Source organism: Carassius gibelio, chromosome A17, assembly GCF_023724105.1.
Source record: "Carassius gibelio isolate Cgi1373 ecotype wild population from Czech Republic chromosome A17, carGib1.2-hapl.c, whole genome shotgun sequence".
Classification (NCBI taxonomy): domain Eukaryota; kingdom Metazoa; phylum Chordata; class Actinopteri; order Cypriniformes; family Cyprinidae; genus Carassius; species Carassius gibelio.
In genome coordinates, this window is record NC_068387.1 from 18,832,082 (window position 1) to 18,855,938 (window position 23,857).

Genomic DNA, 23,857 nt, shown 5'->3' on the forward strand with positions numbered 1-23,857 from the left:
ACTTAGAAATCTGCTCATTTTTTCATGTTTTCTGTACTTATTTAGTGGGTAAACTTGCAGATTGTACACCTCTATTGAATTGATATAAATATGGCAAAATATATTTAATGGGAATCACGTCTAAAACATTCAATAAAACAAAACAAAAAATGTAACCCTGCTGCTCGTGATTATATACGATGTGTAAAGACACAAAACGATCGATCTGTGTAAGAAACTGAAAAGTATTTATATAGGTTTTTTTTAACCTCTGATTCACGCAATGTCCAAACTGTTAAAAGCGCTTCCTGAGCATGCCCTCCTAGGTGCGTTCTCAACATAGACAGTAAAAGAAATGGACACAGCGACCCCATTGGATTCAATGGAGACAAATGAAGTCAATTAGAAGCACTCACTTTCGCAGACTCAAACTGAGCTAGATGATGTAGATTGTCATGTGAGCAACCTGTCTGACAATTGTAAGTCTTCTAATCGCTGTGCCAAGAGAAATCTGAATCACCCACCGAATCTTGCAGACGTTGTTGAATAATTTTGTCCCATTGCTTTTATGGACTCTCTATGAGCTTCTCCCTTGACTTCATGCCTCCACGCCCCCTGATTGCCTCATAGACAGTAAAAGATTGTCTGCGAGCTTCTCCTCCTGTCCATACGGTAATTTCTCTACTATGCGACAGAGAGTCACAGGTTATGACGCAATTGTTAGCCTATTTTTACGAAAACTGCTTCTACGGGGCCACAATGTAAGATACAAGGTAATGGGGCCTTATACATTTTTGTATTTCTTTAGAAATAATGAATGGACAAATGGAGTCTTTAAATGCCTCAGATGTAAAGTTATTTGCTGTCAAAGTGACGCCAAAATGAATGGGAGTCAATGGAATGCTAACAGCAGATGAGGGTCCGCTAGCCAATGGTGGCGTCCAGGGGTGCTTCAGTAAAATATGAAACCCTGCCCCCCTGGTTCTCAAGCAGGTACTGAGGCATCTTATTCTTGCATTATGGCGGATCGCAGACTTATAAGTTCATAACCGCCACCTACCTACTCAATCTACAATCTCAATTAGGAGTGTCAATGGTCCACTTGAGAGATAGGTGGCAGTAATTCACTTATAAGTCTGCGATCCACCATAAAGCAAGAAGAAGACAACGCCTCATGCACCTACTTGACAACGCACTCAGGAGAGTTCTAACAGTTCAGACATTGCATGAATCAGAGGTAAAAAACTATAAATACTGTTCAGTTTCTTGCACAGTCCAATCGTTTTGTGTCTTTACACATCAATGTATTGTCATGAGCTGTAGTGTTTACTTTGGCTTTTATTTGTGTATGTTTTATTGTTTTATTGTATGTTTTAGCCATGATTCCCATCCATTTACATTATAAAAGTGATAGACTACAACGGTGTGAGTTAAAAATCTTGGTTTGTATTCTAATGAAGAAACAAAGTCACCTACATCTTGGATGCCCTTTGGGCAAGCAGATAAACATAAAACTTTCATTTTTGGGTGAACTATCCCTTTAATAAATGAGCATGCAATGTGTACAGGTTCTTTTTAAAAAAAAAAAAAAATGGAATTTCATGGAAAAGATATTTATTTTTTGTAATTTAATTAAAAAACAAACTTCTTTTATTGTGGATTTATAGCAAACAAACTCAAATATTTTGTTATTATTCTGATAGTTACGATTTACAGTTTAGGAAAATTTTAAAAATATTATCTCAAAAACTGATAATATTCCATTTTGAGCTTTATTGAGCTTGTTTTAATTGAGCTTTATTGAGTTTGATTAATTTTGAGAGCAATACTGGGTAGCTCTTGGGCTAGTTTAGAACATGCAACACAATTATGGGAAAGACTACTGACTTGACAGTTGTCCATCAACACACTCCACAAGGAGGGTAAGTCACAGAAAGTCTTTGCTGAAAGGGCTGGCTGTTCACAGAGTGCTGTATCAAAATATATTCATAGAAAGTTGACTGAAAGGAAAAAGTGTGGTAGGAAAGGGTTGACCACATTCTTGGGAAGATTGTCAGGAAAAGCTGATTTAAGAACTTGGAAGAGCTTCACAAGGAGTGGACAAAAGAGTTAGCACATCAAGAGTCACCACACTCAGACATCTTCAAGAAAAGGGCTACAGCTGTCACATTCCTAAAACCAAGCCACTCCTGAACCAGAAAAAATGTCAGAAGCTGTTGCCCAGTGGTACAAAGTCCTGTTTTCACATGAAAGTAAATTTAGCATTTCATTTGTAAATCAAGGTCTGGAGTCTGGAGGAAGACTGGAGAGGCACATAATCCAAAAGTCCAGTGTGAAGTTTCTGAAGTCAGTGATGATTTGGTGAGCCATGACATCTGCTGGTGCTGGTCCATTGTGTTTTATCAAGTCCAAAGTCAATGCAGCCATCTACAAGCTTTATGGAGATGCTGATTTAATTTCGCAGCAGGACTTTAGCACCTGCCCACAGTGCCAAAACCACTTCCAAGTGGTTTGATGACCATGATATTACTGTGCTTGATTGGCCAGCCAACTCACCTGACCTGAACCTCACAGAGAATCTATGGGGTATCATGAAGAGGAAGATAAGTAACATCTGACAAACAATACAGAGGAGCTGAAGGCCGCTATCAAAGCAACCTGGGCTTCAATAACACCTCAGCAGTGCCACACAGGCTGATCGTCTCCATGCCACGCTGCATTGAAGCAGTAATTCATACAAAAGGAGCCCCAACCCAAGTATTGAAACATAATTAAACCTGCTTTGGAGATCTTGAACATTTCTGTTTTGTAAATTCTTTGAGAAAATATTAAAATTTTCCGAGATACTGAATTTTAAATTTTCCTAAGCTGTAAGTCATAACTATCAGAATTAAAACAAAAAACTCTTGAAATATTTCAGTTTGTGTGCAATGAATCTAGAATATAAAAAGCTTTTTTGAATTTAGTTACAAAAAAAAAAAAAAAACTTTTCCATGATATAAATTTTTTTTTTAGATGCACCTGTATGTTGTAATTCCGTTAATGTTTCTATGGAATTTTGCAGGCACAGATTCTGCACTGATTCAGTTATGATTAAAAAGACTAATTAATTCAAGCAGTTTTATTCAAGCCACTGGGTACACATTATTTTGGTTAAATGCAAATGACTTAAACAGAAGTGATTTCTGATCTTATTGAATAGGGCTAAAACACATAGTGTACCTTCATTTATATTAATATTGTGAATTATTAAATTATAGTTTAATATAATCATATATTTAATTACATTCCAACATTTTTAAGTACTGGGCCCCAGAATAAATGTTCAGTAGGCACTGTTTATGTAATTTTAATGTAACAAATGTGACTACATGCATTTGCAGGTAACTTAAAGGCAAAAACTGGTTTATATTCAGTTCAAAATAATAAGCTAGTTAACGCTGTTCATGTTGCATGTGCTTTTTTTTTACTATGTAAACCTGATGTCTTTTTGTGCAATATGAAATATACATCCATGTACTGTAGTAGTCATTCCTGCTGTTGTTGTTTTTTTATGCTCATAGGCATCAGAGTAAATGTCCAGTTTTAAACAGATCCTAAAGTTATATGTCTTTCCGATTCAGTTGCAAAAGCTTTATAAAGTGTTGTCAGCTTCCTTTGGAAGAAACATTAGCTATGTTGGTAGTACTATGCCATCTGTTCTTACTCCCGTTATCGTTTTTGATTTTACTGCTACTTGTTATCACTGTCAAGTTAGCAGCCTTCAGTAGATACTGATTGGTCTTAGCAGGAGTTGTTTCCATGGTATCACAGAGCTCAACAAAATGGTCATGCACACATAGACAGTAAAAACACACAGCACTATAAGCTGCAATTTAGATAATCATATTTCATAGGCAAATGCAATAAAGTATATGAAATAGATATGGGAATTATGGAAATGGAAATGTTCAGTTGTAGGATTCAGATAATAGGTATTTTATGATATACTGGCTCCAGCTGAAAAAGACAGGAATGTTGAGTCTTAAACAATGTTGACATGTTTTGCATGTACTGTAATGAAACATTTATTTCAGAGAGAACAAAAGGTAGAGGAATGAAAATATGAATGAAATGGTGAAGCTTTTTCATGTATTTGAGGTTAGAAGAATAAAGCGACTGAACAGACCTCAGCATATTGACTGTAAAATGACAGTAAGTCATTCATGTTTAAACTGAATCTGATCTTCGCTAGAACATGAACTGATCAAAGCCACCATTCATATGCAAATGTGATTAAATCTGCATAACATCCCTGCACATATTATTGACCTCATAGAAACGTACAATAGAAACCTCGACTTTGACATTAATATTCATTTTCAGCCCCATGGACTCCCATCTCTCTGTCGCTCTTTCGCTCTTTCAGGAAATGTAATTAGTTCCAGTATCACGGTGGTTTTGCTGGTTCAGGAAGCTGAGTGAGTTTGACTGGGGTCCTGGTCTTTTAGATATGCTGTATTTGGATATGCTAATAGTTTGTCCTCTTCTGATTGGTTAATTAACCTCAGATGAAAATGTCCCATCACTGTGAGGAGTGAAGGTTGCGCACACATGCATATGCAAACACAGGACCCGGTATAGCAGCGTTAGTAAAGTCACAGACTATGCTGGAATAGGTTTTCCTATAAAGGCTGTGTTTGTATCTGCATCCGTTTCGTAAATCATTACTCGATTTTCTTTCAGGTTAATGACAATACTCCTGTTGACTGAACTCTCATTAGGGAACAATCATGGAGTGTGAAATGAAATATTGGACCTTTTAGACTAATATTTCATTAGTGTGTAGAGGCGATAGTGAATACTGTGTTCTCACACAGACACGGTCGCAAAGGGACCACTTACTGTCTGCTTTTGATTCAAAGTCTCTCTCTATCCCTTTCTTTTTTGTGTGTTTTTTGTGTCTGTTGTTTATGAGTGTGTGCTCAGAATGTTTTGTCGTGAGAAGAGCAAAGTGTTTTACCTGCCATGTTTCAGTGTGACATTTGACAGCGTATGTGTGTATAGCATCATGTTTTTTTGTTCTGTCTCTCTCTCTCGCTCTCTTGCTCTCTCTCTCTCTCTCTCTCTCTCTCTTCTTCCCCAATGACCATCATTACCTCCATCAGGCTGTCCTGGCTCTGAGTGCATTGCCTCTTATTTTGCTGTCATCTCAAGATAATAAAATTCACACCTGATATTTACTCTCATCCATCACTGCAAGGCTGCCTGACAGACATTTTATCATTTAGCTTAGCACATTAAGAACGCTGTATCTGGGGAAATGTGTAAATGGAGATTACTGGGTGATTTGTTAACTGTCTGCATGTTTTTCTTTCAGGTGATCTTGATTTTGACAAAACTGTTCGACTTTAACCTGGGAACTGTGACGGAGAGTTCGCTCTGGAGGTAAACCCACTTCTTTGAATGGAAACACCATGGAGTTTATTCAAAGCCTTTTAAGCATCAGTGCTCTGGTACCCCTTGTCAAAACAAATTACGCTTTAGCATATTTCACTTATTAAAAATAAACTTTTTGGATGTAATTATTGGGTGGCCAAATGTCCTCTTTTTCCCAGACATGTCGGGATTTCTAAATTGCCTAAATTGTCTGGGTTTTGGCTTGGTTTTCCTGTTGTTTTCATACTTGCTGAAGATAATTATGGAAAAGCATTTCAACCAATAGTGTGCTGACCAATCATGTCATGCGAGAAGTTGAGATCTCCAGAGAAGAGTCAAAGCTATGGAAATACATTTTCAAATTAGTGTTACACAATATATCTTTACTAAAAATGGCATTGTTTTAATAAGATCCATGTTTCCTGAGTTGCATTGATGTACAACAGTAGGGCAGTGTGTGTGCAGCGCTCTGCTTCCTTTCCTTGCATGCACATTGGCAGTGCCAAACTTTATATATCCACGTGGCACAGGACTTAATAAGTTTTAAGTGAAGGAGTTAATAAGTAATAGATTTATTATTGACACAGCCAATGGTCAAATACACACACAATTATGTTAATTTGCCCATCTTGGCTCATGACTTAAAGGGATAGTTCACCCAAAAATGGAAATTAGCCCATGATTTACTCACCCTCAGGGCATCCTAGGTGTATCTGACATTCCTCTTTCAGATGAACACAATCGCAGTTATATTTAAAAATGTTGCGCCTTCCGCTATGCATGCGTCATACTCTCGAATGCTTTGTTGTGATGTGAAGTTGCAATTTTATATTACAATATATTAACTTTAAATTAAATATTAAACATAATATCAAAAAAGGCACCTAAAGTTTTAACCAATAATATTACAATAAAACTGTATTATAATCAAATATGTTACATGTGCTTTAGTACGTCAGTAACACTTCAAATGGAATGAACTTTAAAGCATGACAAATTATAATTTAATCAATTATTAAAATTTAATTAAAACATTTAATTTGACACTATTACAGTGCTGGTTTTAAAAGTATACATAGATTTGTTAAGAAACTGTTTTTTTAAATATACTTTTAAGTTTTGAAGCACATTCAGTAGAATTAAGCGCACCTCTTCTTCATCGTAAATTCATGCAAATACAGAATCCTCTGTTGTAAACCTTCTGTAAGTAAAATTTACTGTTCCTCATGGGTGTGTGCTTAGGACTCAGTATTTTATATTGAGAGCACAGGGACCATTTTGCAACAGTACTAGGAAAAGGGCAGGAACATTAAGCGTGCATTCTTCCAATATTATCTGGGATGAACCTTTTAACCGCTACAGCACTGCTGAACCAGTCTGAATGAAATGATCGGAAAAAACTGTGGTTTTAGTATTACGCTTCTAGCCCATTACAAATCAACACACATTCTTACATAAGCCACAAGTGCGTTAGTGGCAAGTACACCAAACTATATGAATGGCAAAGATCTGGGATGAAATTCTGCTCGGAAACACTTTCACTGACTACTGCTGATATGCCCCTGGGTGAAGTACTTAATCCCTGTCTTCTCCTGGGACGCTCTGTACCATGACCCAACTCTCTCTCTCTTTCTGTCATAGTGCATAGACAATGGAAAGAAAAGAACTGCAAGGTAGCTGTGTAAGCCAGGCTTGTACATAGAGAAAGAAAGCACTGACTGTACATTCTGTAACCTTACTTTTTGAAAATTTTCCCCCATTAATTTCGACTTCACATCACAGAGAACAATCATTTACTCATTCATAAACCCTCACTATTCACAAAACACCTTTTTTTCTGGCTCTTTACAAGCTGCTGAGAAGCTCGTTGCACTTTAGTATGCTTTTTTAAGTTTCAGATTAGACTGCTGTGGTATATTTCTCTCTGGCTGTCTGAAAGGGTCTGTTTAAAATTCCCTGCTTAACTGAGGCGTTTCTCACTTGAGCATTTCCAAGCTATTTTATCCATTAAAATGGCTCCCAGTGAAATCTGCAGTTCACTGCGATTAAAGTACTTTTAATTAAATGTAAAAACCCTAGACCCTCAATTATTTAATGGCTAACTGGTTCTGTGTGAACTAGTATAGTCCCTTTACTTATATGCTTCTGTACTGCTCAGACCTGTTAAGATTGCAGTGGAATTGGGGTTTCAAAGATGACAATTCTTTTGATCTTAATTGAATTTAAATAGTTTTTGGAACAAAACTAAAATGATAAGTGCTTTATATAAGTCAACCTAAATAGTAATTCAACATGTTATTATCAGTTTTATAACCACCTCTCTTCATCTTAAATTTTTTTTCATTTACTCTGTTCATTATAGTTATGTGCTTGATATTCATCCACTTATTAAAGTTGTGATTTACACAAAAATGACTCTATGAATAACACATGAATGTAAATGGAATTGAACGAAAGCGTAATTGTAGCCACAAGCACAGCGTGATCATCATCATCAGTACAACTGATAGTTGGATGGACCTTTGTCCATTTTAATTAAAAGAATAATGCAAACAATGTTGCATTAATTAAACAGACTACTTGATATGTTTTGGGAGATATGCAATATGACATCATCCTTTATCAACAAGCCATCACTTCAAACATGTGCATAGACACAAATTCACACGCTCCCACACACATACCCACTGCAATCACCTTGAAGGAAGGCTTTGTTTAATTTCTTTTTGGCTGCAAGCCCTGATGAGATTTCCTCTCCTGGTGTGTGTCACACAGAGGGAAGTGAGCTGGGGGGTTTACTGAGAGAAAAAACAGAGAGCCATCATCAAACTTCCACAAACAGAAATGGCATAAACAGGAAATGAGGAAGAAGAAAGTGGAACAAAGTAAGAGCGAATGGAAGAAAGAGAGAGAGAGATAGACAGTAGTGGGGGGAGGGATGTGGCATCATGTTATTAAAAGAGGTGAATGGTAAAGCTCAGCTTGCAGGCTGTAGTAAATGATGTCGGTAATAACAGTATGAATGATTAATGAATGTTGCTGTTGGCAGCATAAAAGGAGCAAAAAAAAAAGAAGAAGAAGACAAATCACGGCTCATTCAGAGGAGCTAGTTAATCACACTCTCCTGTGTTTTAAATAAAGATGCATGCTCTTAAAGTATCCAGCATGCCCATGCAATTGTTAAAATCACACACACGTACCCAGGTGTATTTGTCCTGAGAGGAGGAGTAATATCCCCTTGAGTACAGTGCAGATCTGCTGGATGAGAGAGAGAGAGAGGGGTGGGGGGGAGCTTGACCAGACCAGAAATGTCAGAGGAGCTTTTTAGAGCAGGCACTCAGCACTGTTCGAGGGCACTCAGAGAACAATCTTCCTCTTCACCTGTGCCGCTACAGCTTACACAACCCAAATAACCTCAACAGCTCAGAACGGCAATGTAATTGTATCCAACGGTAAAAGTGTCAGAATATGAGCACTCTTAGCGCATTCAGAGATGAGCACTCGAGGAGATAATGCTTCAGACGACACATACACATGTGCTTCTCCGGCACAGCAACGTGTAACTATCTGGCTTAAAACCATTAGCAATGTAATACTTATATGAGTTCAGCGGTATCTCCTGACTGCTGTCGTTCATGCTGGAGAAGAGATGGTGTTAATGAGTCCTGATGGAACGGAGACGTGCACACACACAACAGTTTCAGTCAATTATGCCAATGACTTCTAAATTTCTCAATTTCGCTGCAGATGTGGCGCACCGTGCTCCTGACACCACGAGTTACAGTGCTTGTGTGGGATACGCTGGTTCTAACGTGGCCCATGATGTTTCCCATCACCCTTTATTTTGCCTGTCTTATAAAAAGCCAACAAACTGTGTCCATATGTCCATGTTATTTTGAGTTTTTGTACTAACCAGCTGTGATGGCAACAAGGGAAGCATAAAGAAAGGTTTTGGTCATGTGGTTTCTGTCTCTGTCCTTCTAGGTAACAGTTTGTGAAATCGAACTTGTCCAAAATCTTGATCCACATAGCAGTATATTCAACATCACATACGTTCTTAATGGCTCTTTTTGTTGCTTTTGCATTTTCAGTCAGGACAGAAAAATTACATGATGCAGAAAACCTATTGTGTCCCTCCTGATTAGAACAAGCTGAATGCTTTAAAAAAATCCTCAGCTCTTCTTTTGTATTTTTACTTTGGTTTATTGGCTTTGTTTGAAATCAAATGTCTGTATGGGTCAATGACACACATGTTTCAACTATAAAGAGAAGGAAACATCTTTAAAATAAGGAAAATCTAATATTCTATTTTTATTGCTTTTCCAGTTTGGAAAAACTTCTACCCCTTTTAAGAAAAGTTTCAGTTTAATGACTCGTGGTGTAATGATCAAATAACATTTTTCTTGTGCATGTTCCTTGTGTCAGTGTCCATGAAAAATCATTATTTTGGCATATTTATATATATATATATATATATATATATATATATATATATATATATATATATATATATATATATATATATAATTTTTTTTTTTTTTTTTCTTCTTCCAAACACAAATTACTAAATATTAATGTCATAGTTTTGGAGGAGTAACAAAAAAAAAAAAGTAAAAAAGAAATCATACAAGAGGTGTATTCAAGTCATTGTATGAATTGGATTTTAATGTAACACTAATAAGGTTCCATTACTTGTTAACTATATTAATTAACATGAACTAGCAATGAAAAATACTTACAGTTCCATTAAATAATATTAACAGATACAGCTTTTAATAATGTATTAATAAAAGTTGAAAAAAATATGAACATCACATCAGTGGGCTTTGTATATATTTGTAGGTCAGTAGATTTCGGGACAACATATGAGAAGCTGACGGATAAAGTGATGATCAGAACGATGCTGAGCTATCTGTACGTCTGTCCGACCAATAAGAGGAAGGTGAGTGTGTTGAAATGCATCAGAGATACAGACGTACAAAAATTGTCAGAAAGAAAATATCAAGCTAATATAATTCTTCCTCTTCCTCAGATCCTGATTTTATCTGATCCGGAGGTGGAGAGTAGTTTACTTATCAGTTCTGATGAAGGAGCCACTTTTCAAAAGTTCAATATTAACTTCTACATCATGAGTCTTCTGTTTCACCCTACTCAGGAGAATTGGATACTGGCATATAGCTATGATCAGAGGGTATACACACACACAAACACACACACACACACACACACGCACACACACACACTGCCTCAAGAGGTTCTACTTCTACTGAACAATTAAAAGCAGATAATGTGGATAATTAAGTGTGAGCAAGATAATTACATTTGTTGGCTGCAGTTAGGGATCTTACAGTGAATGTGTCTGTTTCTCTTTTGGCTGAAGCTTTATAGCTCGGTGGACTTCGGTAAAAAGTGGATTCTTGTTCATGAGAGAGTAACTCCGGGGCGATTCTACTGGTATGACTCTCTAACACATACACACAGATGGAGTAATTTTTTTTTACTGATCATCAATCTCATATAACACTGTGGCTCATATTCATATAGTTTGCCTACAGTGCAATTTCACACTGAAAATTTATCTGACTGCAAGAATATACCTGCATGCACACACAATCACACATTGGAAATTAATCCAACATTAAACCCACTCTCTACATCCAATACTCTGACACTAATAAACTTACATACACACACTTTCAATGTCTCTTTCCCTTCTCTCTTTCTCTATCTATCTCCATCTCACGTTCATGTCACTTCTCTCTCCCCTGTGCGTCACATTAGCATAAGTGTAGACTTTTGATCAGGTTTTATATTTTAATCCCATCAGTGTGTGCTTGTGTGGGGTGTAGTAAAAATAACTGGTTGCCTGTCACATGCTTGATGAGCTGTGGAGACAGCCAACAACATTTCTTCAACCCTGGGTTTAACATCCATATGCACACACACATTTCTCTACATCCTTTTAAAAATATATAATACATCTTTTCTTTGCTGCTTCGTACTGCAGCACACACACACACACACTGAAGACTGTTCTGATTGTGTTTGTGTCACTGAAGCCCTGCTGTGTCAGGTTTGGTGACTACAAAAATGGAAAATGAAGAAGTTTAGCCTCAGACTATAATGGGTCTCGGTATCAGACTGGGTTTGAGAGGAATGTTTAACCCCCGTTCAGTTATCGTCTAGATGGGATTGAGCGAGATGTTGAATCTCAGACAGATAATTGAAAGAGAGAGAGAAATTTTGAGAAGTGCTTTAATCTTAGACTGGGACTGAAAGAGATATTTAAACTCCAACTGAGATTATTGAAGGTGTTTAAATGTAATATTATTTTGGTAAAACTCTCAATAAGGTTTAGTTTGTTAACATCAGATAATGCATTAGGTGGCATAAACTAACAATGAACAATATTTACAGCATTTATTAATCTTGAACAATGTGCATTTCTACACATACTAATACATTTGTGACATTTAAGGTTCAAATCAATTATAAATTAATAATAATCTGGATTAATAAATGCTCTAAAAAAGGCTGTTACTTCATTATACTTAATGCATTAATTAATGTTAATTATTAAACCTGGTAAAACGTTTTTTTTTTTTTTTTTTTAATTCTCTTGTCTCAAAGCTTTTTTTCTTTTAATTACTCATTTTGAAAAATATTTGGTAAAATGTTTATAGGATTCTTTGACGAATAAATTTTTTATTTGGAATATACATCTTTTAAAATATTATAAATATGTTTACTGTCACTTTTGTTAATACATCCTTGCATTAAAATAAATGTTTTAATTTCTTTAAGTTGTAGTGCACATACACAGTAATGCTGCAACATATATGAGCAAACTGGTTTTACTTTCATCAGGAACTCATATCTCAATGTCTGTCAGTGATGGACCACTTCCAAATCACAGTCTGACACTTGAGATTGAGGCTACAACTTATATTTAATTTCATTGCCTGCCAACTCAAGGGACCGGAACTTCAGCAATTTGTGGCTGACCATATGGTGAAGAACATGCCATTTTCAAGTCGAGATCATTTTCAAGTCAAGATCAAGTCAAGACATGAAAACTTTTGTAAAGTTGAGATGGCAAGAAAATTACATTGTGATCTCAAGAAAACAACATGTTAAGGGGGTTTAATGTCTTGACTTGAACTGATAAAGAAGTTTAGAAGGGGTTTGATGTAATGAGAGAGATGCTAATTCACACCGAGATTAATATTAATCTGAGATTGAGACTATAAATAGGATTTTATATTAAACTAGGGCTCTGTAGAGGTGGAATATCAGCTTTTCACTGAAAGGTTTAATTTTGGATTGTAAGAATGACTTAATATCAGATTGTGACTGTGTTCAAACTGTCTCAGAAGAAAATATGGATGACAAAAGGCAAGACATTAAGATGATTAAAAACCTGAGAAAGAGGATATGATGGTGAGTGTGTGTGTGTGCATCACAGGTGAAAATAGGGAAGAAATGAAAGTGTGTATGATAGAGAATGGTTTGTGGGAGTGAACTCTCACTGTGTGTTTGTATGATTAATTGCTATCAGAGCAACAATAAGGATTCACTGGAGACAGACTGTCTACTGGAGCAGTGGAATTATGCTGTCTATCACTGCCCCTTCATCCCTCCTCTCTCCTCTTCCATCATTCCATCACTCTCGTGTTATTACTGTACTCATCCGTCCATCCCCTGCTGGCACCTCCTTCTCTTTCCTTCCTTCTTCATCTCCTCTCCACTGGAGCCCTTCCTGATAGTTTTCCTCTCTTCTGTTCTTTTTTGTTTTCTGACTTTTTCTTTTTTCATTTTTAGGGCGCTGAGTGGTCTGGATAAAGAGGCAGACCTGGTGCACATTGAGGCTCGAACTGACAGTGGACGTTAGTCTCTTTCTTTTCCTTCTTTTCTCTCCATTCCCTTTCAAATTTTGTCTTCCTTTCACCTGCTTTTTCAGTTTCTCTCTTCCTCCCCTCCTAGCGCTCTCACCATGTCTTTCTTACTTTCTCAGTCGCCTATGCTTTTTGTTCGCAGTGAAAAATGAATAGATGAATTGTGGACAAGAGTAAATTCAATAGTAAATGGTTCTGGCTTGGTTCTGGCAGACTGTTGTGCTTGTGTTTTATCCTTGTGGGACAGTGTTGTGCATTAAAGTCTATTGATATGAGCCACAACACAACAGGCCCTAAGCTATGGACAGTCTAAAAACAACATTTAAATGTGTTATGAGTGATGCAGTGCTTACACCAAACTAAATTTGAAGCACGGGGAAATGGAGACTGTGGCAAAAGCTTCTTTAATTTTTTAGGTGGTAATAAACCTCTTCTAAACTAAGGATTTGAACCAGTCCTTCCAGTTCGTTCAATAGAAAATTTCATACTGAAAAATAATGGTAAATTTCATAATAAAACAAAAAGAATGCTGGATGAGGTTGACATTTACCTACAATTAATTTGCCTAACAACTTATTGTTTTTTAACAAGTTTACGGAGTTCTTCGCACTCGCACACAGATCTTCCCATTAAAAAAAAAAGGTTTCTCACATAATCCATTTAAAATTTGAAGAAAAGTTTTCTCCGTTCACATATACTGTTTCAGGAATGGCTGTATTAAAAAATTATATAGGCTTTAAAATATTTAAAGTGTTTAAAAAATGTACACTATAGATGGAAAGTGGGTAAAGGGTAATATTCATGTATCTCACTCCAGCCAGGCAACCAATGTTGGCAACCCTGATATATTACTATATTATATTTTACTTAGCTAGTTTTAGACTGAAGTTTTTCAAGTCTTCTGTGTAAAAATAACTTTCCTGGGTAGAGTATTTTTGTAATAAAACAATTATGTTTCATAAACTTGGTACTTATGACCGCTTAACATTATTTAGCCAACCTTAGCCTAGCTTTGAGGTCTTTGCTATTCTATTCCAATTTCATTATGCCTCAATTAACTAGTTATAGATTGAGAGTTGTTTTGTACAGATGGCCTGCTGCTGTGTGTAATCATTTGTTGTTAAAATAATATTCTGTTCTGTACATGCATTGTCTGCTGGTTTATTTAGCTATTTTTCAGTATACCACATTGAGAAGGCCACTTAGTACTGTAAGACCTTGAATGTTAAAGTGCAAATTAACACCTGACATCTCTTGTGGGTTTGCTACTGTTAGAGTTAAAATCATTGAAAGTTAAAAATATTGGCATGATGTGCAACAGCTAAAACAAATAAAACTGATAACGGGTGTTAAAGGGTTGGAGCTAAAGTCTGCAGGAAAGTGAACATCGCGAGCCAATTTTGAGGATCACTGCAATAGAAACATTATTAACTGGTATTGCAAAGTCAAAGGGTATATATAAAGCTATATTAAAGGGTTAGTTCATCCAAAAATGAAAATTGTCATTAATGACTCACTTTCATGTCGTTGCAACCCCTTAAGACCTCCGTTTATCTTCGGAACACAGTTTAAGATATTTTAGATTTAGTCCGAGAGCTCTCCGTCCCTCCATTGAAACTGTTTGTACAGTGTACTGTCCATGTCCAGAAAGGTAAAAAAAAAAACATAATCAAATTAGTCCATGTGACATCAGAGGGTCAATTAGAATTTTCTGAAGCATCCAAAGTACATTTTGGTCCAAAAATAACAAAAATTACGACTTTATTCAGCATTGTCTTCTCTTCCGGGTCTGTTGTGAGCACAGAGAAAGCTCTCGGACTAAATCTAAAATATCTTAAACTGTGTTCCGAAGATGAATGGAGGTCTTACGTGTTTGGAATGGGGGAAGTCGTGGCCTAGTGGTTAGAGAGTTTGACGCCTAACCCTAGGGTTGTGGATTCAGCATAAATGGCTGCCCACTGCTCCGGTGTGTGTGTGTGTGTGTGTGTGTGTGTGTGTGTGTGTAGTTTTCTTTTTCGGATGAACTAACCCTTTAATCCATTTAAAAATATCTCCTTCCTTAAATTTGATCTCAAAACGTGTAACAAAAAATATCTAAAATTGTTATGAAAGACATAATATCTCCTACTCTTCATTTGTTTTCCAGAGATACCTTGAACAGATAAAAAAATTATGCCTAATCTGTTGTTTTTTTGTTGGGCTCTTATTTTCTTTCTGCCTTTGCTCTCTCCCTTCAGTCTTTCTCTGTACTTTTACTCACACCCCCTCTTTCTCTCCCTTCTGAGTGAGGATGGATAGCTAGTAGAGAGACTGATAATGGAGAGCACTGATTAATTTGGCTAGACACAGAGATGTGTGTAGGTTCTTGATTGTGTTTGTTGTGTTGGTGTGTGTGTGCCAGCGAGAGTGAGGGAGATATTGATCATCTGTTTTGTGTTTGGTGTAGATCAAGGCGTTCTTGTGCACGAGCGTATCCTGCGTTGATAAATCTGTGTGTGTGTCTCACAGAAATGCAGTATATCACCTGCCGAGCACAAAAGTGTTCAGAGGAGGGTAGGCAGTATCCATTCAGCGGCCGAATTGACACCAACTCACTCGTAGTGCAGGACCAATACATCTTCTTACAGGTACAGATGAGTGTGCGTTTCATTAAGTACATAAGCGTTTCTGATTTAGATTTGCGTGGGAGATATCAAAAATGTGTGTGTGTGTCACAATAATCTCTGCCTGACTCTTTTTATAGCCCTCGTTTTATCTCTGTCAGTGCCGTGTAAGTGAGTGATAACCATTGAAACCAGCCTCTCCATCTTAAACAGCAGGCCAGGGTAGGACAGGACATGGTTTTGAGTGAGAATCCCAAACCTGGACCCTCTTCTGTCAATACAAGCAACTTTCGTTTGACTTTTGTTGCTTGAAGCTGTTGGATTTGAGCTGACAGAGATTAATGAGGTTATTGATTCAAAAAGCACAGGAACAAGAGACGGTCTGACACCCCACACCTCTCGCAGGAAAAACACAGTGAAGCACCATCCTCACCCTGTAAAGTGGACACACACACACAGACACACTGCCTCATTCTTTGGACATCTAAGCTCTATTGACACTGGATCAATTGAAGCATTAGAGCTTTAATGCACTGTATTTATAGCCTAATAGCTACAATCTACTTGATAAGAGGGTGTACAACATGTGTCAGGTTTTGCTAACATTCAGTACATTTACACTGCACTTTAAAAGTTCGATTTTAGTATGAGCAAGACAATAGTTTGCTACCAAAATGTTTATTAGGTTTTTGTGAATTCAGACTAAGAGAATTAGATTATGTGACTGTATCTTAACATGTCTACATGTTAATTGGATTACAATTTGCCTTGCAATTATGTATTTAATCCTTAAAATATTTAATTAAACACTGTGTATTTATACTTGCATTGTATACCTCCATACCTACTTATCTCCCCCTTTTCTCCAAACAAAAAAAAGTAAAAAAAAAAAACATAAAATAATAATAATAATAATACAATTAAAAAATTTGTGAGGTAGTGTTTTCACAATACTGTAATTTCTAACAATCTAACAATAGCTTACTAATATTTCTTTATTTATATTTAATATTTGTATTAAATTACATGCAAAAAAATACTAAATTTGATTAGTAGTTAAAATAATTTACTTTTAAGTTGATAAGAAAAGGTTATGAGATTCCTCAGCCAAAATAAATTATTATTCTTATTCTGTCGACTGAACAAAAAAATATTTAATTATTTATGTATATTGTTACTTTAATTGTTTTTAAGTTAAGCAAAAGTTAAACCCTCTGGCTTTTATTTTGGAGGAAACTGGCGTTTTGTGAAAACAGGTTTACGAACATGTTTCATTACAAATCTAGTGAAATGTTGTATTTATCTGTATACAAAAATGTATGAAATTATGTGAATGGCCACTGTGACCCGAAAGCTCGCAGTAACCTGCAGTGATAGAGTTCACTGCATATACCAAGATCCGAGACGCTGAAAACATTGAATCACGAGCAACGGAAAGTCTCCTCTATGATAAACAAGAAACATGGGTTCTGACTTGTGTGAACTCCTGATCTGTTGTAAATACTTGTAGCTGTGCTTTCTCTGACTGTGTGTGTGTGTGTATCAGTTAACCACAGCAGGAAGAACTACGTACTTTGTGTCCTATCAGCGAGGGCCCTTCAGGACCATACAGCTTCCTAAATACTGTCTACCCAAGGTAAGATACATGACACAGCACTCACTGTCACAAATAAGTTGTAAGATGAAATGTATGTGGCTCTAACAGCTGTTCTCCATGCAGGACATGCACATTGTCAGTACAGATGAGGGACAAGTGCTGGCAGCAGTGCAGGAGTGGAACGAAAATGACACCTACAGTCTGTACATCTCTGACACCCCTGGAGTGTACTTCACCCGCTCACTCCCAAACCTCCATACCTTCCGCAGTCTCACAGGAAACCTCATTGTGGACGTCTACAAGGTCTGCAAATATGATCGTATGGCCTGATGGTGCTTCTCAATTAAGTTAAAGAAGTCAACCACCTTGAATGTTCACATATGAAGGTTGTGTGCAATTAGGAAAACCTCAATAATTAACATGGTTTTCGCCAGGAATTTTTGAAAGTAGAACAGGGAACAGTGCAATGCAGCACAAAACAGCAGTGTTTGAAGTTCTGCAATTAATCGCAATGAATACAAAGAGAAGAAGAAAATCTGATAATGAGAACAACTCAAAACATATAAAAACTGAAGTGTAAGCAAAAATGCACAGAGAAACTTGGCTTATCTGCAATAATGTTGAACCTGATATTTTTCCGTTCTTCTCTTTTGCTTCGCTTCTAGGCAAAAACTCTAACTAATATCTATAATTGTAAAAAAAAGAAAACAATAGAACTGATAATAATAATCTTACTAACAGTAAAATTCATAAGAATATTATTATTATTATTTTATTACTACTACTACTATTAATAATGATAATAATAACAGATTACTGTACTGATTTATTATTATTTATATAAGTTATATCATAATAATTTAGTAGAACACAAACTAATATCTGTAACTTAACAGAGTACTGAAAATATTTTTTATAATAATAACCTATATAACAGTAATAATACTAATAAATTAGTATTATGTTGTTAATAATAACAATAATATACTTTATTATTATTATTATTATTATTATTATTATTATTATTATTATTACCATCATCATCATCACAAAGAGGAAATCCAAATATTTGAGATCAGATCACTTTTGTCCTGTCCTGTAAAGGTGGCGGGTGTTAGCGGACTGATCATAGCCAATAAGAAAGAAGACACACAGATGAGAACGTACATCACCTACAACAAAGGCCAGACATGGAGCTTACTAAAGCCTCCAGCAAAAGACACCACAGGACATGACATCAACTGCAACCTGGTGAGACCCAGTGAATTCATCCACATATTTCTTCATTCATGAAGACATTGCCAAAAAAAAGCATAGGTCACCAACATAAAAGTATGCAAAATACAATTTATCATAAAACAACTATTATTAATGTTGATCCTATTATAGTGACACGCCAACGTTTATAGAAAACAAGCACTTCATCAGAGCCAGTCACACCCACTATATTCATTAAATTACACTCAGAGCCACCTACTTAACCTATGGTCAGATGAAAACAAGACATTACAGTGTTGACACTTTTCATTTGATGCGTATTTACAGTGGAGCCCTGCAGAGAAGAACTTCTTTAGTTTCACAGTGAAATGAGGGTGAACCACCAGCTACCAAACAATAGTTCTGAATTCAGTGCTTTCTGATGGTTTGATTAAGACACACTACCTTCTCTGTATCTTTGTAATGACTTTCACTGATGTTTTACACTGTTCTGGAAGATTGGTGATTTCAATTAAGACATACATTGAACAGCTGGAGTCAATTTATCAGCAGATCTCAGAAAGTCTTAATTACTTTTTTTTTCTGCTGCACCAAAACAGTGGGTTCAGTGTTTGCACACGTGTTGTCATTCTTTAGAAAGACAAGATGAAACAAGGTTTGTTTTTTTTTCATTCCTTGTGCTTAGGGTATTTTGGGACTTATTACCCACTTTAAAAAACTGCTGGTACAAGAATTCAGACACTTGTACAAACAGAATAAAAGTGTGTTGCTTATTTGCATATGAAATTAGTTTTGAATCACTAGGTGGTTTTACATTTAAATGTACTGATTTTTGACACTGTATTCTAATTGCCATAATAGATAATAGATTTGTCTGAAGCTCTGAAATAAAAGAAATGGGTCACACTAATTGTAAGGGATACCACAAATATGGACAAAAGCAGCAGAGATCCAAAGCAGATTCATTTGCATGGCTTTTGAAAGCTGATGCTCCAGTTGGTTGATAAAGGTGAGATTATGTAGATATATTTAAATGTATTGAAATATAATTTAATGCTGTGTAATGTTCTAATTTTCAGCCCTCGTGCTCCTTGCACCTTCTCCTGCAGATGTCTGAAAACCCCTACACACCTGACACCATCTCCACCAAACACTCCGCTCCAGGGATTATAGTAGCCACAGGTGTGTGTGTTCAACTGTCCCACTTCCTTTATTGTTTTTAAGCTTGTGGCATCTTGAGTCCCCTGGGCGTTTCTGACAAATTAGAGTGAAAAATGCTTTTAAATGCTTTTAAATGCAGATAGAGTTTGAGTAGCCAAATCACGGCTTTCAAGTTGTTACCTCTCTGTGTTTTTCACCTGCAGAGTTTGGCATGATTGGAAAAAAAAAAACATATGTTATTTTGCTTGTCAGACTCATTATAAATCTTCAAAACTCAAACCCAAATAGCTTCCTGCATGAGACTAGATAGATGCTCACTCAAAAAGTAAGTCGTGCAGAGCACGCAGAAAATATGACCAGTGTCTTCCACATTCATAATTGCCTGTCATGTCCAACAGCTGTTCTGCAATCACTTTCCCATGCTCGGAGTATATAAATATGGGATTTGAAAAATATGTTGTTTTTTGTTTTTTTGTTTGTTTGTTAGTTTTGTTTTGTTACTGGCAGCAGCTTTACCTAACGTAATTCATCAGGTGCCATGAGTGCACTCATACCCACCAGACAATATGCACCAAGAATTTATTGTAAAATCATAGATTATAGATTTAAAAATATACTTAAGTGCAGTGGCAAAAATTGTGTAAAAAAAAAAAAAAAATTGTGTTAACTCTTAATGACTTCATTCAGGTCTCATCGACCAGGGGTTTTCAAACTGGACTTCCTTAATTATTTGATTAATAGAAATCCAAGGTCACCCTATGGGGGCTGCAAAGGGGCACAAAATATTAGGGAAACATTTTTTTAATTTAAATATTAATGCAAAACACAATTTTTGTATTCACCAAAGCTTATAATATTTTAATTTAATTAGGGATGCAGAATATTATAGGTACGTTATTGGAATTGGCTGATAATTGCTTAAAAAGTAAATATCGGCATGGCCCGATAAGAAAAATTATGCTGTTATGGCTTGCCAATAAGACTAATTACTCACGTGCTAAGGGTGTGCTAGCTATAAGATCACATCAGCAGTGTGGTCATTCTTGAATCAAGTTTTTCCTGAATGATGATTAGATGCATTGTTTTGCATCGCTGCATTTAATTTGAGAATGCAAGTACAGAATGATGCATCCTTCATACAACAGAGTCAGCTGTCACTAGTAGCTGCAATAGTAGCAGCAGCAGCAGAATCCCCATGTCCTATTGCCAGGGCCGGCCCTGACCAATTTGGAGCCCTAGGCAAGATTTTAACTGGTGCCCCTTGTATAACAGCCAAATCCACCACCAATCATTGACACAGAAACTGCATAGCTTTATGATATAAAGCAAAATACATATGAAATAAGACAGTTGCACAGTAAATAAATAAATAAACTGACATTAACTCAGTTAGCTATTTAAATTAGGGAACTTTATTGTCCAAAGGCAGCTAAAATACTAACATTTAAATCTTAATATCTTCATTTCAGACATTCATAAATTTATGGCTGCACTGATATTTTCATGAATATTTCATGGCAGAATCCAATACTGATTTTTTATGTATTTTATTTAAGCCAAAGACAAGAAAAAAATAAAATATGAGTATATGAAGAATATCGATAGTTGCTTTATTATTTATTATTTTGATCTAAATTTGACTGTATAATTTCAAAACCTGAAGCAAAAACAGAGTGGTCTGGCTTTAGCCTTGTGAAATTAGGCTACATAAAACATAACAAACAGCAGATGGGCTGAATGAAAATGCAAATTCACTCTCTGTCAACAGGTGGCGCTTAAGGAACAGCAGTGATGCATTGTTTCCTTGATTACTGCTGTAAAAGCACATACAGAGGAAACGTGAAAGGAAAATGCCATTTAAACTGTTTCTTAAGACAGTCAGTTCCCATCAGAGATACATACATTCATACTTCGTGCATCGTGAACAGTGATCTTGCTCTGTCTGCTAACAACCGGTTCCAATTTATGGCTGATGGTCTATCAGTGCATCTCTGCCCAAATTAAATATTAAACTTGTTTTCTTTTGGTGATTTGCCATCAAATAAGTAAACATTCTGCATGTTTCAGAGTGAAGCGATGCGTGTCACTTTAACACATTAACACTTCACTCTGAAAACTGCAGCACGTTATTTTTATTTAATTAAATGGCAACATTCGCAGTATGACTATGGTATTAAGCCATAATGTGATATTGATTCTATGTCAATATATATTGTGCCCCTAATTAAAATAATAATAATTAAACAAAAAACTTACCTCATTTGGGTGCCACAATGGATGGACAGCGTATAGCATTTAAATTATGTGAGGAGCCGGCCCTGTCTATTGCCCATCCTGTAAGGCGTTTTATCTACTTTGGGGGTGCTGTTGGACTGCTTGTATGCTGTTTTTTTTTTTTTACAGATACAATTTGCTTTTGTTCAGTGAAAATATAAATGAAAATCATTTAAGCAGCTTTTTTTGGTCTTTACATTGTCACCCTTCATATAATACATGGAGCTTAGACCATGAAATGATCTGTAAAAGACATATTTTGATTATCTATGTTTAATTACTGATTAAATGTGTAAACCCAGATATGCTTGGTTTTGTTTATTTGTTTTGTTTGATTTTGTTTATTTTTTATTGTATTTGCTTTTATCTTTTTCATTATTATTATTATTTTTTTTTTACCAGTAGGGATTCTTTTCTATTTTAATAAACTAGTGAAATAGAATCAAATCTCATCCACTAATATATCTCCATCATATGCATGGTGAATAATCTGTCTGTCAGAGTTACAGCAGTATTTTTTTTTCACAGGTAACATTGGGCCGGAGCTTTCCTCCTCTAATACAGGAATGTTCATTTCATCTGATGCTGGAAACACATGGAGACAGGTAAACCAGTCACATGCTGACAATCACCTTACTGTAATTATAGACCCTGATCACCACTCAAACTAACACTGAAACTAAAAGAAATGTGAGAAACACAAAGAGACAGAATGACAAAATAACTTGCTGGCTTTTGACTCTGTAAACACTGTCTTTAGATTTTTGAGGAGGAGCACGGTGTCTGGTTTTTGGACCATGGAGGGGCTTTATTAGCTGTTACACAATCTGCTGTACCAACACGCCATTTATGGTAAGACAATGGACATAAATGCAGTGCCTTGCAAATTTTATTAAATGACATCAATACAAAAATCTGATTTGTGATGCAGCCTGAAATCTATTTAACTCCATGTTAATGCATTTAGACCAGAGGATAACTAGTCACCTGACTGAGCCTGGTTAACTTTCTCCAAAGATATTTTCTTAATTTATGTCACCTCTTGCCTTTGGTTCACTTAGTTGAGGTTTAAAAGACACATAAATTTCAAAAACTGTATAGAGTTGATGGAACTAACAAAGATAACAAAGATATTTTCTTCTGTAGAGCTGCTTTATAGCTGAAATAAATGTTCATAATTGACGTATTTTGCAACATTGACACCGTTATTGAATTGAATTGAATCCGTTACTGATTTGAACTGAATAACTACACTAAACTATAGTGTATACTGTATACATTATACACTATACTTCAGCAGAGCTGCTTATCACTGAATTGAACTTTTACACAGTTATTGAACTGAACTGTATAGACACTAAAATGACTGGAGCTGAATAATGACACTTGTCTTGTTACAGCAGCTGTAAAGCAGAATTTGGATTTGCCTCATTTTTAAAGTTTGCATCACTGATTCGGTTACTTTCCTGTTTAATACTGTGAAGCTGCTTTGAAGCAATCTCTGCTGTATAAAGTGCTATTAAAATAAAAGTGACTTGACACATTATATGTATATAAAACAAAGCACTAGAAAGATTTTTGGGTTCATTGCAGGCTATTGCTCTAACTTTTGGGATATTTCTTATTCAGACTAAGTTTTTGAAGTTCCCTCATGCTTAAACGTCAGCTTTGATATGAGGACTGGTAGATATAAGCAGCAGGCAATAGGTCTT

The 23,857-nt window shown here is 35.9% G+C and overlaps 1 protein-coding gene across 1 annotated transcript in view; it reads left to right on the plus strand.

The window, feature by feature from the left end:
* LOC128031641 (VPS10 domain-containing receptor SorCS3-like) overlaps positions 1-23,857 on the plus strand; it is a 58,395-nt gene that overhangs the window by 14,191 nt on the left and 20,347 nt on the right. The window contains exons 2-13 of the mRNA XM_052619944.1: positions 5,339-5,406; positions 10,240-10,339; positions 10,430-10,588; positions 10,778-10,851; positions 13,219-13,283; positions 15,801-15,919; positions 17,442-17,531; positions 17,616-17,795; positions 18,597-18,743; positions 19,790-19,892; positions 22,674-22,750; positions 22,906-22,997. Of these exons, the coding sequence (XP_052475904.1) occupies positions 5,339-5,406; positions 10,240-10,339; positions 10,430-10,588; positions 10,778-10,851; positions 13,219-13,283; positions 15,801-15,919; positions 17,442-17,531; positions 17,616-17,795; positions 18,597-18,743; positions 19,790-19,892; positions 22,674-22,750; positions 22,906-22,997 (1,274 nt within the window). The remainder of the gene's footprint in view (positions 1-5,338; positions 5,407-10,239; positions 10,340-10,429; positions 10,589-10,777; positions 10,852-13,218; positions 13,284-15,800; positions 15,920-17,441; positions 17,532-17,615; positions 17,796-18,596; positions 18,744-19,789; positions 19,893-22,673; positions 22,751-22,905; positions 22,998-23,857) is intronic.